This window comes from Staurois parvus, unplaced genomic scaffold, assembly GCF_062004578.1.
Source record: "Staurois parvus isolate SC_StPar_1 unplaced genomic scaffold, SC_StPar_1.0 ptg001079l, whole genome shotgun sequence".
Classification (NCBI taxonomy): Eukaryota; Metazoa; Chordata; class Amphibia; order Anura; family Ranidae; genus Staurois; species Staurois parvus.
The window spans coordinates 660,829-676,586 of record NW_028318875.1 but is presented as its reverse complement, the minus strand read 5'-3'; the positions used below and the strand labels follow the sequence as shown (position 1 = coordinate 676,586).

Below are 15,758 nucleotides of genomic sequence, written 5' to 3'. Positions count from 1 at the left end.
CAGCGCGCTCAGGTGGTGGTGTGACGCTAACATTTGGTGATCTTCCAGTGTCAGTCTCAGTCTTCCAGTGTCAGTCAGCCTCATCCTGTGAGGCCGTCTCTGAGCCACTGGCCATGTGGGTAACGGGAACCCCTCCATGTTCAAGTTCTCCCGAGTTCTGATTTGCTCGGATAGCATACTCCACTAGATCACTAATCAAATCTTCACAAGTTTTGCGACCGACACCCAATCCTTGTGAGGCACATTCAGCTTTCAAATCACTTTTGCTCATTTTCTCGTAATCTGCTTCACCAGGCATAATTGCAAGCAAAGATAGAAGAGAAAAGTAGGAAAAGGAAGGAGCTGTTGCTATATGTCTCTCTATATATATATAAAATAAAATATGCACCTCTGGTTTTCTAAGGACTGTTTCCACAAAGGTTAAAATCCTTCAGTGTAGAGCCAATTTTTAACACTGCACTGAAGCTCTTAATGCAATTATCCCACGTACGCTGCCAACAATAGGTCACGGATCCCCGATCGCCACCACCAACAGGCGACAATCGCACGACCGCGACTAACAGTAATACGTCACGCCCACGGCGTCAGACCCCAGACCTTCTCACCAAAATCGTGACCGAAAGACCAGCTGATCTAAAACCGCGGTGTGACGCACGTAACAAGGCCCCACCCAGCTGCACCCTGCACAGCGATTGTCCAGCTAATGGGCCACAATCAGTGCCTGCAGCCTGAATGCGCTTGTTACTGGGTCGGGTTAATTACGTAACTAACCCTTTCAAACTGCCACCACCGTCTTTGGTACAGAGAAGATGGAAACTCTGTCAGAAATACACTATATTGATTGAAAAGTCACCTGTCCAATATGGTCAACTACAGGCCAATTGGGCAGAGAATTAAACAAATACAGTAGCATCTTTTCAAAAGGCAGGAATTCGTGAATTGCAGGTAAGCGCTTATAAACAGTTTAACACTTTCAGAAAGAAAGATTTATTACTAAAAGAGTCAAACAGGTGCAAGAAAATATTTCCAAAGAGATGTCACGAAAATATATATATATGTATATAAAGATACAGCAAAGAGATAATAGGAAGAAAGTTACAGGGTTAAGTTACTTGCCAATATGCCTTGGTTTGCAGAACCAAGTTGCAGAACAGGATGATTCTTTGATCTCCTTTTGTTACAATGTTCAGCTGAGGAGATGTGTTAACTTTCATGCTTGCAGCCTGTCCTTTTTAAAATCCCTCTCAAAGGGAAGGGGGGGGGGGCGGCTCTGAACACTGGCCACTACGCTGTTTTGGGAGGGGTCAGGGGAACTCTGAATTAAACTAACAGCTTCATACTCCATGATATGAAACATACAGTTGACTTGAGGAATGTTCAATTAACTGCTGGTCAGTTTCATGATGTGTGGGCCTACACAGTTTTGGGTCAGTGCTTCCCAATTCTCTGAGAAATGCTGGCCTTATCAGGACGTAGGTGAGAAAAGTTACATTTTCGCAGACAGCTAGCACCAAACTAGGAATGCCTAGCCTGTGGTTGACCCCCACATCTGTGACTCAGGAAGGGAGGGGGTAGGGAGTGAATGGTCGAGGAATACCTCAAATAAAAAGAAAAGAAAAAGGAAAAGGGGAACTCCGTGTCCAACTCTGATGAGCAAGTTTGCTACACTCTCCACCACCCACCCCCTCCCAGTCTCCATTGCTGCCACTCTCCACCAAGCCCACCAGCCACCATCGGGCTCACACTGTCGCCACTCTCCGCCACCCACCCCCTCCCAGTCTCCATTGCTGCCACTGTCCGCTAAGCCCACCAGTCATCCTTTGGCCCTGTTGCCGCCATTTTCCGCCACCCACCCCCTCCCAGTCTCCATCTCTGGGACTCTCTGCCAAGCCCACCAGCCGCCCTCGGGCCCCAGTGCCACCACCCTCCGCCACCCACCCCCTCCCAGTCTCCATCGCTGCCACTCTCCATCAAGCCCACCAGCCACCCTCGGGCCCCGCTGCCGCCACTCTCCTCCACCCACCCCCACCCAGTCTCCATCGCTGCCACTCTCCGCCAAGCCCACCAGCCGCCCTCGAGCCCCCGCTGCCGCCACTCTCCGCCACCCACCCCCTCCCACTCTCCATCGCTGCCACTCTCCACCAAGCCCACCAGCCATCCTCAGGCCCTCCTGCCACCACTCTCCACCACCCACCCCCTCCCAGTCTCCATCGCTGCCACTCTCCGCCAAGCCCACCAGCCACCCTCGGGCCCACACTGTCGCCACTCTCCGCCACCCACCCCCTCCCAGTCTCCATTGCTGCCACTGTCCGCCAAGCCCACCAGTCATCCTCGGGCCTTGCTGCCGCCATTTACCGCCATCCACCCCCTCCCAGTCTCTCGCTGGCACTCTGCCAAGCCCACCAGCCGACCTCAGGCCCCAGTGCCGCCACTCCCCGCCACCCACCCCCTCCCAGTCTCCATCGCTGCCACTCTCCATCAAGCCCACCAGACGCCCTCGGGCCCCGCTGCCACCACTCTCCTCCACCCACCCCTCCCACTCTCGATCACTGCCACTCTCCACCAAGCCCACCAGCTGCCTTCGGGCCCCCACTGCTGCCACCCTCCGCCACCCACCCCCTCCCACTCTCCATCGCTACCACTCTCCACCAAGCCCACCAGCTGCCTTCGGGCCCCCACTTCCGCCACTCTCCGCCACCCACCCCCTCCCAGTCTTCATCGCTGCCACTCTCTGCCAACCACTACCCTCACTGAACTAGTTAAGCACTAACCCTAACCTCTCCAGAAAACCATCCTCAGAACCAAGCCCAGTGTCTTCCTTTCTTATGCAAGAAGCTTACACCCTCCAGCAGTGTGCATCCTCCTCAAATTCCATGGAGGAGCCTCACCAGGTAAACCATCTCTGCCACGTGTGTCTCTTCTTCCAGGGGCACCGCCCTTGTCATACGCCTTGTTTGCCTCGCGGTAAATACGCCGCTGGGGGCACAGGTGTGGAATCCTGGGTGAGGGAGGAAGTTTCATCTTTCTTCAAACTAATAGGAAGATGGATCATGGGAGTTGAGGAACTCTACAAGAACCATTTACGGTCACGGGTCCAAGAGAAGACATGACCGATATTAAAGAAGTCCTGTGTATATTGGCAACTGAATTCATGTTAAAAAATTATATATTTTTTATGTATATATCTGAATGTATATCTATATTTATACAATATGTATATATGTTATACAAATATTTTTCTGTATAATCTTTGTGGGTAATCATCGATGTAACCTGATGGAAGGATGGACCACGAGGGAGAAGGCAAAACGATGGCGCGTAACCTAGACCGCCGTATTTATATTCAACACAAGGTGGAGGTCTCACGTATTGTCTGTGGAGCGCAACGGCAGGAAGTGATGTCAGATGCAGACAGGAAGTGATGAAAGAGTATAAAGAGGAAGATGGGGGTGAGAAGACAGTTGGGAGGAAGTAGAGAGGAGACATTGCTGGAAGTGGCAGCAGAGGAGGTAAGAAGGTGTTATTTTATATTTACATCCAGTAACCCCCTGTCACGTCCGTCTTCTTCCTCCATCGTCACATCCGTCCTCTTCTTCCACCGTCATGTCTGTCCTCTTCCTCCACCGTCCCATCCATCCTCTTCCTCCCCCCTCCCGTCCGTCCTCTTCTTCCACCGTCACGTCCGTCTTCTTCCTCCACCGTCACGCCCGTCCTCTTCCTCTACCGTCACGTCCGTCCTCTTCCTCCACCGTCCCGTCCGTCCCCTCTCCCGTCCGTCCTCTTCCTCCACTCTCCCGTCCGTCCTCTTCCTCCCCCCTCCTGTCCGTCCTCTTCCTCCCCCCTCCCGTCCGTCCTCTTCCTCCACCCTCCCGTCCGTCCTCTTCCTCCCCCCTCCCATCCGTCCTCTACCGTCCCGTCCGTCTTCTTCCTCCACCGTCCCGTCCGTCTTCTTCCTCCACCGTCCCGTCCGTCTTCTTTCTCCACCGTCACGTCCGTCTTCTTCCTCCACCGTCACGTCTTACCTCTTCCTCCACCGTCACGTCGGTCCGTTCTGTTCCTCCACCGTCACGTCGGTCCGTTCTGTTCCTCCACCGTCACGTCGGTCCGTTCTGTTCCTCCACCGTCACGTCCATCCGTCCTCTTCCTCCACCGTCACGTCCGTCCGTCCTCTTCCTCCACCGTCACGTCCGTCCGTCCTCTTCCTCCACCGTCACGTCCGTCCGTCCTCTTCCTCCACCGTCACGTCCGTCCGTCCGTCCTCTTCCTCCACCGTCACGTCCGTCCGTCCTCTTCCTCCACCGTCACGTCCGTCCGTCCTCTTCCTCCACCGTCACCTCCGTCCTCTTCCTCCACCGTCACCTCCGTCCTCTTCCTCCACCGTCACCTCCGTCCTCTTCCTCCATAGTTACTGTAGTGTTCGTCCTCATCCTCCATCATATCCATCTTCTTCATCCATTGTCATGTCCGTCCTCTTCCTCCATAGTCTGGTCCGTCCTCGTCCTCCATAGTCACTCTGACGTCTTATCTCCAGCAGATGAGGACACAATGGGAGTATTTAGAAGGACACAAGGACCTCTACAAGGACGTCATGATGGACAATCAGCCGCCCCTCACATCACCGGGTAAGAGGAGACTTTATTGGAAAGGAGAGAGCAGTACGGAGGCTCCACCTAGATCCCCCATCATCTGATAAACACATAGAAACAATGGATTCAGTCAGTGTGTGTGTTTCCTACAGATGGATCCAGTCATGGGAACCCACCAGAGAGATGTCCCCGTCCTCTGTATTCCCGGGATTCTACACAGGAAGGTCACATCATCCCTCACCATCATCAGGTAGGTGGATCCAGTCAATGGAACCCACCAGAGAGATGTTCCTGTCCTCTGTATTCCTGGGATTCCACACAGGAAGGTCACACCATCCCTCACCATCATCAGCTAGGTGGAACTGTTTTTGCAGACCTAAAATAGTCTAGGCTATGTAATCTTGTTTCTTTTTTATAAATGTTTTATAATCTTTGGAGTTTAGGGCGAAGAATTGAAAGACATCAAAGTTGAGGTAAAAGAAGAAATGTTGGTGAGTGGAGATCAGCGGTCTATGGGGGAGAGAGGTCTTCTGTATTCCCGGGATTCCACCCAGGAACATCACAGTTATACAGAGAATGATCAGGAAGATCACACCATCCCTCACCATCATCAGGTAGATGGATCCAGTCATGGGAACCCACCAGAGAGATGTCCCCGTCCTCTGTATTCCACACAGGAAGGTCACATCATCCCTCACCATCATCAGGTAGATGGATCCAGTAATGGGAATCCACCAGAGAGATGTCCCCGTCCTCTGTATTCCCGGGATTCCACACAGGAAGGTCACATCATCCCTCACCATCATCAGGTAGGTGGATCCAGTCATGGGAACCCATCAGAGAGATGTCCCCATCCTCTGTATTCCCGGGATTCCACACAGGAAGGTCACACCATCCCTCACCATCATCTGATGGGTTCCCATGACTGGATCCATCTACCTGATGATGGTGAGGGATGGTGTGACCTTCCTGTGTGGAATCCCGGGAATACAGAGGATGGGGACATCTCTCTGGTGGGTTCCCATGACTGGATTCATCTACCTGAGAGATGTCCCTGTCCTCTGTATTCCCGGGATTCCACACAGGAAGGTCACATCATTATTCACCATCATCAAGTAGATGGATCCAGTCAATGGAACCCACCAGAGAGATGTCTCCGTCCCCTGTATTCCTGGGATTCCACACAGGAAGGTCACACCATCCCTCACCATCAGGTAGATGGGACTGAGCATGCAGGTCTAAAAATGTACTCTGAGCTACGAGATGATATTCTTCTATGTAAACCCTTGATCCTTTTTTTATCAATGTCATCTTTGGGGTTTAGGATCAAGAGCTGAAAGACATCAAAGTTGAGGTTAAGGAGGAAGAAGAAGAGACGTTGGTGAGTGGAGATCAGCAGTCTATGGAGGAGAGAGGTCCTCTATATTCCCAGGATTCCACCCAGGAAGATCACAATGATCAGGTAAATGGGATTGGCCAACAAAAACCTCAACAACATTTCTATGAGTAGACGTTCTTAGTAGTTTCTTGTTCTATTTTCTAAATTTTCTTGATTATCTTTGGGGTTTAGGGTGAAGAGCTGAAAGACATCAAAGTTGAGGTTAAAGAGGAAGAAGAACAGATGTTGGTGAGTGGAGATCAGCAGTCTATGGAGGAGGGGGAGATGGTCCTGGAAAGTAAACTGGAGGAACCTTCTCTACATACGGACACAAGTAAGTCATACACGTCTCTATTCTTCAGTAGGTTGACATGTTTCCAAGAACTGAGGTGGAGGAAGGTCTGTCTCCGTTCTCACAGTTAGTGTCATGACTGTTCCTCAGTGTGGGTTGGATGCGTTGTATCCTTTATCTGGTTTGTATTCATAGTTTGGTGTGATGATTGCACCCAATTCCAAGCTGGACCTCCGAGGAACCTCTTAGTGCCAGACTGACCTGTATGACTCCTGAATGTAAGACTAGAAAAATATTTTTAAAATTTTTTAAAAAATTATTTTCCTACAGATGGACACTTTGCTCTGAAGACCTCGGAGGGTTTCAAGGCAGAAGATAATGACATCACACAATGTTCTCCAGGAAAAGATCCTTCAACTACACATCACAGACTTTCCAATCTGGAGGGATCGATGGATCCTTCTAATCCTGAGGAACCTTCTGATCAAACCCATACTATGCCTTCAGATGTCCATCTAAGATCAATGGATCCTTCTGATCATGAAGAATCTTCTAATCAATCACATACTATGACTTCAGGTGTCCATCTAAGATCAATGGATCCTTCTCATCCTGAGGAATCTTCTGATCGATCCCATACTATGACTTCAGATGTCCATCTAAGATCAATGGAACCTTCTAATCCTGAGGAATCTTCTGATAAATCTCATACTATGACTGCAGATATCCTTCTGAGATCTCACAGTGCGGATCGATCAACACATCCATCCAATCCCAAGGAATCTTCTTTACATGACGGAGGTTGCATAGGAGAGCGTTTATTGTCATCTATGGATTGCAAGAAATCCAACATCAAAAATGGAGCACTGCCTAAACAGCAGAGTGGTCCCTCTGGTAAATGTCCATTTTCATGCTCAGAGTGTGGAAAATGTTTCACTCGGAAATATTCCCTTCTGGTACACCAGAAAAATCACACAGGTGAGCGTCCTTTTTCCTGTTCAGAATGCGGGAAATGTTTCACTGTCAAAGAAAGACTTCTTATACACCAGAGAATTCACACGGGTGAGCGTCCGTTTTCATGTTCAAAAAAATCACACAGGTGAGCGTCCTTTTTCCTGTTCAGAATGCGGGAAATGTTTCACTGTCAAAGAAAGACTTCTTATACACCAGAGAATTCACACGGGTGAGCGTCCGTTTTCATGTTCAGAGTGCGGGAAATGTTTCATCATTAAAGAAAGCCTTCTTAATCACCAGAGAATCCACACTGGGGAGCGTCCTTTTTCGTGTCCTGAGTGTGGGAAATGTTTCATTCAGAAAGGGGAGCTGCGTTTACACCTGAGAAGTCACACAGATAAGTGTCCGTTTTCATGCTCAGAGTGTGGGAAATCTTTCCTTCTAAAAGGAAGACTTCTTAGACACCAAATAATTCATACGGGTGAGCGTCCGTTTTCATGTTCAGAGTGTGGGAAATGTTTCACTACAAAACAAAACCTTCTTAAACACCAGAGAATTCACACAGGTGAGCGTCCTTACCCATGTTCAGAGTGTGGGAAGTGTTTCACTCAGAAAATAGGCCTTGTTAAACACCAAAGAATCCACACGGGTGAGTGTCCCTATTTATGCACAGAGTGTGGGAAATGTTTCCTGGAGAAATCAGGTCTAATCATACATCAGAGAAATCACACAGGCGCGCGGCCTTACTCATGTTCGCAGTGTGGCAAAAGTTTCAATCAGAAAAATGCACTTGTCACACACCAGAGAACTCACACCGGCGAACGTCCTTTCTTGTGTACAGAGTGCGGGAAATGTTTCACCCAAAAAGAAAACCTCAGGGAACACCAGAAAATTCACATAGGGGAGCGTCCTTTTTCATGTTCAGAGTGCGGGAAATGTTTCATGAAAAAAGCAAAACTTACTTTGCATCACAGAATTCACACCGGCGAGCGCCCTTTCCCATGTACAGAGTGCGGGAAATGTTTCGCTTGGAAAGGAGACCTTCTTAAACACCAGAGGTATCACACAGGTGAGCGACCTTACCCATGTTCACAGTGTGGGAAAAGCTTCAAGCAGAAATATGCTCTTGTTACACACCAGAGACTTCACACGGGTGAACGTCTTTTTTCATGCACGGAGTGCGGGAAATGTTTCATTCACAACGAAGACCTTGTTAGACACCAGAGAGTTCACACAGGTGAGCGTCCTTTCTCATGTTCGGAGTGAAGGAAATGCTTTACAATAAAGGGTAATCTAATCAGACATCAGAGAATCCACACCAAATGATGCTGCTGGCGATTGGATGATGCCATGTAATGGGCGGAGTAATTAAAGTTACATTTCCAGTAAGTTGAGTGGGATTCCCTCATAACTGGCCCGGCAGGAATGGAGACCCCGAACCCGAGTAATACCATGGGACTTACACTATATTGCCAAAAGTGATTCCAAGAGTGGTCCCGTGAAAAGTATTGTCCCCGCCCTCCCAATCATGTGATTCAGGTGTTCCAATCCCCTCCATATCATGTGATTCAGGTGTTCCAATCCCCTCCATATCATGTGATTCAGGTGTTCCAATCCCCTCCATATCATGTGATTCTGGTGTCCCGATCCCCTCCCAATCATGTGATTCGGGTGTCCCGATCCCCTCCCAATCATGTGATTTGGGTGTTCCAATCCCCTCCATATCATGTGCTTCGGATGTTCCGATCCTCTCCATATCATGTGATTCAGGTGTTCCGATCCCCTCCATATCATGTGATTCAGGTGTTCCAATCCCCTCCATGGCCACAGGTGTATACATTCAAGCCCCTAGGCATGCAGACTGCTTCTACAAACATTGGTGAAAGAATGGGTCGTTCTCAGGAGCTCAGTGACTCCCAAGCGTGGTCCCGTGATAGGTGGTCACCTGTGCAATAAGTCCATCCGTGACATTTCCTGGCTACTAAATATTCCACGCTCAACTGTTAGTGGGATTATAACAAAGTGGGAACAACTGGGAACAACAGCAACTTAGCCACCAAGTAGTAGGCCACGTCACATGACAGAGTGGGGTCAGTGCATGCTGAAGCGCACAGTGCGCAGAAGTCACCAACTGTCTGCAGAGTCAATAGCTAAAGACTTCCAGACTTGGTGTGGCCTTCAGATGAGCTTCATGGAATGGGTTTTCATGGCCGAGCAGCTGCATCCAAGCCTTCCATCACCAAGTGCAATGCAAAGCGTTGGATGCTGTGGTGTAAAGCACGCCACCACTGGACTCTAGAGCAGAGGAGACGTGTTCTCTGGAGTGACCAATCATGCTTCTCTGTCTGTCAACCCGATGGACGTGTCTGGGTTTGGCGGTGGCCAGGAGAATGGTACTTGCCTGACTGCATTGTGCCAAGTGTAAAGTTTGGTGGAGGGGGGATTATGGTGTGGGGTTGTTTTTCAGGTGGTGGCCTTGGCCCCCTAGTTCCAGTGAAGGGAACTCACATTTTGGACAATTTCATGCTCCCAACTTTGTGGTAAGAGTTTGGGGATGGCCCCTCCTGTTCCAACATGACTGCCCACCAGTGCACAAAGCAAGGTCCATAAAGACACGGAGGAGCCAGTTTGGGGTGGAGGAACTTGACTGGCCTGCACAGAGTCCTGACCTCAACCCCATAGAACACCTTTGGGATGAATTAGAGTGGAGACTGCGAGCCAGGCCTCCTCCCCCGACATCAGTGCCTGACATGACAAATGTGCTTCTGGAAGAATGGTCCAACCTTCCCATAGACACCCTCCTAAACCTTGTGGACGGCCTTCCCAGAAGAGTTGAAGCTGTTATAGCTGCAAAGGGCGGGGCCAACTCAATATTGAACCCTACGGACTAGGACTGGGAGGGGCCATTAAAGGTCATGTGTGTGGGAAGGCGGCCCAATACTGGGGTCAATATAGTGTATGTTCCTCCCACACAACCTCCGGTCCTCCCCCTGAACTCGGAGAACAACCTACAGTATGCAGTTGGGATTTGTTCTTCACCAAGGAACCTTTTTGGCTGTTGCACTTCATCACTGAAGAGACTGGTCCAGCAAATGCCCATTTATCAATAAATTTATTTTGACCCTTAATACCTTCAAGATTTGTTTCATTGTATTTAAATCTTATATTCTGATTTGTAAAATAAACAAGAAAGCTCCACACATTGCCATGTTCTGTCCCAAGTCTCGTCTTAGTAATGACCAGAAAGATCGGTGATTGGAATGCGGTGGACTCATAGAGAGTCATCCCTTGGTCTTAGTGAGTCATCGAGTTTAGAAAGTCCATTTCCACACGCGTGTCAATCGGTAGTCTGAGGCAGGGTTCTCCAAACTACAGCCCTCCAGCTGTTGAAGTACTACAAGTCCCATCATTCTTCTGCCTCTGGGAGTCTTGCCTCGCAAGGTCTTGGAGTTCCTCAACACCTGGAGGGCCATAGTTTGGAGACCCCTGGTCTAAGGATACATGGAGCCACCACAGAGTCTTGCCTATGGCTGTGAGAGTCTTTCAAAGCCTCTTGGGACTTGCAGTTCCTCAACACCTGGAGGGCCATAGTTTGGAGACCACACTTTATCAAATATGGAAGGACATCCTCTGATGCTGTATGTGCCTCTAGACACCAGCTGTTCATTTCATTATTAAGACCCCCAAATCCCTCCTCTGCCCTTAAAAGCATTTAATCGCACCAAGATCGCTGTAATTAAATGTTTCTTTTTTTTGTAATGGCGCCATTTGTAAACTACAAGTGATGGAAGGTCATCGCTTCCGTATACCATAGAGTCAAACAAAGCCGATCCAGTCACTGTTCGGCTCTATGATCAACTGGAAGAAGTGCTATTTACACCCAGCAACCCTCCGTCATGTCTGTCCTCTTCCTCCATAGTCACTGTGATGCTTCATATGGTTTATAGACTGGATACATCCTAAATATAGAACCATTTATCCAACCGTCCATCCGGAGCCTCTGGTTTATAGACCGTATACGTCCTAAATATAGAACCATTTATCCAACCGTCCATCCGGAGCCTCTGGTTTATAGACCGGATACATCCTAAATATAGAACCATTTATCCAACCGTCCATCCGAAGCCTCTGGTTTATAGACCGGATACGTCCTAAATACAGAGCCATTTATCCAACCGTCCATCCAGAGCCTCTGGTTTATAGACCGGATACGTCCTAAATACAGAGCCATTTATCCAACCGTCCATCCAGAGCCTCTGGTTTATAGACCGGATACATCCTAAATATAGAACCATTTATCCAACCGTCCATCCAGAGCCTCTGGTTTATAGACCGGATACATCCTAAATATAGAGCCATCTATCCAACCATCCATCCAGCTGCAGGCATCATCCAGGTACAACCACTTGAAGTCCAATGATGTACCATATACTGCACGTGACTGGTTGGCAAGTGGCTATCTAGCTTACAGGCTACTCTGAGGATCCACCAGTCCCAGCCATACACGGCATGTAATCTAGTTGGGAAATTGAACCATGGCAGCCAGGGGGCAGTTCAGAGACAATATAACACATTCAGAATGGGGAGCCCAGCATGCTATGGACACTGGAAGACTAAATCGGTAACAAGGCAGCAACAAAAGGGCTCCGAGAAGTGCAATTCACTAGAAAGAGTCTTTCTGCAGATGGCATTGTGGAAAGAATTATACCCTGGACGAGCGGAATACAGGCTCCAAAAGAATGTAGCGTGGGCATTGGAGGAGGAGCTATTTCATCTTTTTTCATAGTAATAGGAAGATGGAACGTCCATGAAATAGAAGAACGGTACAAGGATCATTTCCACCAATGTCACACGGGTACATTTACTAGGAAAGGGCATCATGCATATGAAAGAAACAAGTCCTCTGTATATCATAAAATCAAATTAAAAGACTGTAAAAACAAAAATCATATATTTTTATAAACATTTTCATGTACGATCTTTGTGTGTAATCATCGATGTACCCTAATAGAAGAATGGACGAGGATGATGGAACATAATGTAGACTGTAGTATTTATATTCAACACAAGGTGGGGATCTCATGTATTGTCAGTGGACAACAAAGACAGGAATAAGTAGGAAATTCTGGGTGAGAGGTGAGTCGGGAGGAAGTAGAGAGGAGACATTGCTGGAAGTGGCAGCAGAGGAGGTAAGAAGATCTGATTTTATATTTACACCCAGTAACCCCCGTCATGTCCATCTTCTTCCTCCACCGTCGCGCCGTCCTCTTCCTCCACCGTCACGTCCGTCCTCTTCCTCCACTGTCACGTCCGTCCTCTTCCTCCATCGTCACATCCGTCCATCCTCTTCCTCCATCGTCACGTCCGTCCTCTTTCTCCATCGTCACGTCCGTCCTCTTTCTCCATCGTCACGTCCGTCCTCTTTCTCCATCGTCACGTCCGTCCTCTTTCTCCATCATCACGTCCATTCTCTTTCTCCATCGTCACGTCCGTCCTCTTTCTCCATCGTCACGTCCGTCCTCTTCCTCCACCTTCACTGTGATGCCTCCTATGGTTTATAGACTGGACACATCCTAAATATAGAGCCATTTATCCAACTGACCATCCAGGCAGGAAGTGATGTCAGGTAGACAGGAAGTGATGTCAGGTACAGACAGGACGTGATGTCAGGTATAAGTAGGAAGTTGTGGGTGAGAGGTGAGTCGGGAGGAAGTAGAGAGGAGATATTGCTGGAAGTGGTAGCAGAGGAGGTAAGAAGATATTTTATATGTATACCCAGTAACCTCCCTGTCCTCTTCCTCCACCATCACGCCCGTCCTTTTCCTCCATAGTCACTGTGATGGCTCCTCTGGTTTATAGACCAGATACATTCTAAATATAGAGCCATTTATCCAACTGGCCATTCAGACAGGAAGTGATGTCAAGTACAAGTAGGAAGTTGTGGGTGAGAGGTGAGTCAGGAGGAAGTAGAGAGGAGACATTGCTGGAAGTGGCAGCAGAGGAGGTAATAAGGTCTGATTTTATATTTACACCCAGTAATCCTCTTGTCACGTCTGTCCTAAATATAGAACCATTTATCCAACCGTCCATCCGAAGCCTCTGGTTTATAGACCGGATACATCCTAAATATAGAACCATTTATCCAACCGTCCATCCAGAGCCTCTGGTTTATAGACCGGATACATCCTAAATATAGAGCCATCTATCCAACCATCCATCCAGCTGCAGGCATCATCCAGGTACAACCACTTGAAGTCCAATGATGTACCATATACTGCACGTGACTGGTTGGCAAGTGGCTATCTAGCTTACAGGCTACTCTGAGGATCCACCAGTCCCAGCCATACACGGCATGTAATCTAGTTGGGAAATTGAACCATGGCAGCCAGGGGGCAGTTCAGAGACAATATAACACATTCAGAATGGGGAGCCCAGCATGCTATGGACACTGGAAGACTAAATCGGTAACAAGGCAGCAACAAAAGGGCTCCGAGAAGTGCAATTCACTAGAAAGAGTCTTTCTGCAGATGGCATTGTGGAAAGAATTATACCCTGGACGAGCGGAATACAGGCTCCAAAAGAATGTAGCGTGGGCATTGGAGGAGGAGCTATTTCATCTTTTTTCATAGTAATAGGAAGATGGAACGTCCATGAAATAGAAGAACGGTACAAGGATCATTTCCACCAATGTCACACGGGTACATTTACTAGGAAAGGGCATCATGCATATGAAAGAAACAAGTCCTCTGTATATCATAAAATCAAATTAAAAGACTGTAAAAACAAAAATCATATATTTTTATAAACATTTTCATGTACGATCTTTGTGTGTAATCATCGATGTACCCTAATAGAAGAATGGACGAGGATGATGGAACATAATGTAGACTGTAGTATTTATATTCAACACAAGGTGGGGATCTCATGTATTGTCAGTGGACAACAAAGACAGGAATAAGTAGGAAATTCTGGGTGAGAGGTGAGTCGGGAGGAAGTAGAGAGGAGACATTGCTGGAAGTGGCAGCAGAGGAGGTAAGAAGATCTGATTTTATATTTACACCCAGTAACCCCCGTCATGTCCATCTTCTTCCTCCACCGTCGCGCCGTCCTCTTCCTCCACCGTCACGTCCGTCCTCTTCCTCCACTGTCACGTCCGTCCTCTTCCTCCATCGTCACATCCGTCCATCCTCTTCCTCCATCGTCACGTCCGTCCTCTTTCTCCATCGTCACGTCCGTCCTCTTTCTCCATCGTCACGTCCGTCCTCTTTCTCCATCGTCACGTCCGTCCTCTTTCTCCATCATCACGTCCATTCTCTTTCTCCATCATCACGTCCGTCCTCTTTCTCCATCGTCACGTCCGTTCTCTTTCTCCACTGTCACGTCCGTCCTCTTTCTCCACTGTCACGTCCGTCCTCTTCCTCCACCTTCACTGTGATGCCTCCTATGGTTTATAGACTGGACACATCCTAAATATAGAGCCATTTATCCAACTGACCATCCAGGCAGGAAGTGATGTCAGGTAGACAGGAAGTGATGTCAGGTACAGACAGGACGTGATGTCAGGTATAAGTAGGAAGTTGTGGGTGAGAGGTGAGTCGGGAGGAAGTAGAGAGGAGATATTGCTGGAAGTGGTAGCAGAGGAGGTAAGAAGATATTTTATATGTATACCCAGTAACCTCCCTGTCCTCTTCCTCCACCATCACGCCCGTCCTTTTCCTCCATAGTCACTGTGATGGCTCCTCTGGTTTATAGACCAGATACATTCTAAATATAGAGCCATTTATCCAACTGGCCATTCAGACAGGAAGTGATGTCAAGTATAAGTAGGAAGTTGTGAGTGAGAGGTGAGTCAGGAGGAAGTAGAGAGGAGACATTGCTGGAAGTGGCAGCAGAGGAGGTAATAAGATCCGATTTTACATTTACACCCAGTAACCCCAGTAAAATGACAAGAGTCATGCTATACATCTGGAGGAAAAGAGATCTAACCTAATACAGAAAGGTTTCTTCACAATAAGAGATGTTGAAATACGGAAAGGAGTCCCTCAAGAACCAGTTCTGGCCAGCTCAGTAGCTTGTTTTAAAAAAGAGTCAGATGCTTTCCTAGATGTAGAAAAAAGTGGATATTAACATTTATAGGTAATATAACCAGAGATTGTTGATCCAGGAAATATAATATGTAATTTTTTTCCCCAGTTGGATCAATTTGGACCATGATTTATAGGGGTTTCTGTGTTGCTCTTAATCAACTGTGGCTGTAGAATTCATTATACGGAGGATTTCTATTCACTTATTTCTCTACTGGTTCGAACAAGATGGTTTTATATCTTTTCAATCTTTTTTTATTTCAAGTTATTTACCCAGCCTGAGGAGTGGGAGTATTTAGAAGGACACAAGGACCTCTACAAGGACGTCATGATGGACAATCAGCCGCCCCTCACATCATCGGGTAAGAGGAGACTTTATTGGAAAGGAGAGAGCAGTACAATGGCTCCACCTAGATCCCCCATCATCTGATAAACACATAGAAACAATGGATTCAGTCAGTGTG

At 48.0% G+C, this 15,758-nt stretch overlaps 2 protein-coding genes across 2 annotated transcripts in view; both read left to right on the top strand.

The window, feature by feature from the left end:
* Positions 1-87: 87 nt before the first annotated feature.
* LOC149440497 (uncharacterized) lies at positions 88-6,041 on the top strand. Its single transcript, XM_089658581.1, has 4 exons — positions 88-3,509; positions 4,535-4,622; positions 5,298-5,395; positions 5,911-6,041. The coding sequence occupies exon 1, from the start codon at positions 1,650-1,652 to the stop codon at positions 2,757-2,759; it is 1,110 nt and encodes a 369-aa protein (XP_089514707.1). The 5' UTR covers positions 88-1,649; the 3' UTR covers positions 2,760-3,509; positions 4,535-4,622; positions 5,298-5,395; positions 5,911-6,041.
* Positions 6,042-8,190: 2,149 nt separating this feature from the next.
* LOC149440495 (uncharacterized) overlaps positions 8,191-15,758 on the top strand; it is a 36,090-nt gene continuing 28,522 nt past the window's right edge. Inside the window, 2 exon segments of the mRNA XM_089658586.1 lie at positions 8,191-8,447; positions 15,560-15,656. Of these exon segments, the coding sequence (XP_089514712.1) occupies positions 8,331-8,447; positions 15,560-15,656 (214 nt within the window). The 5' untranslated portion in view covers positions 8,191-8,330.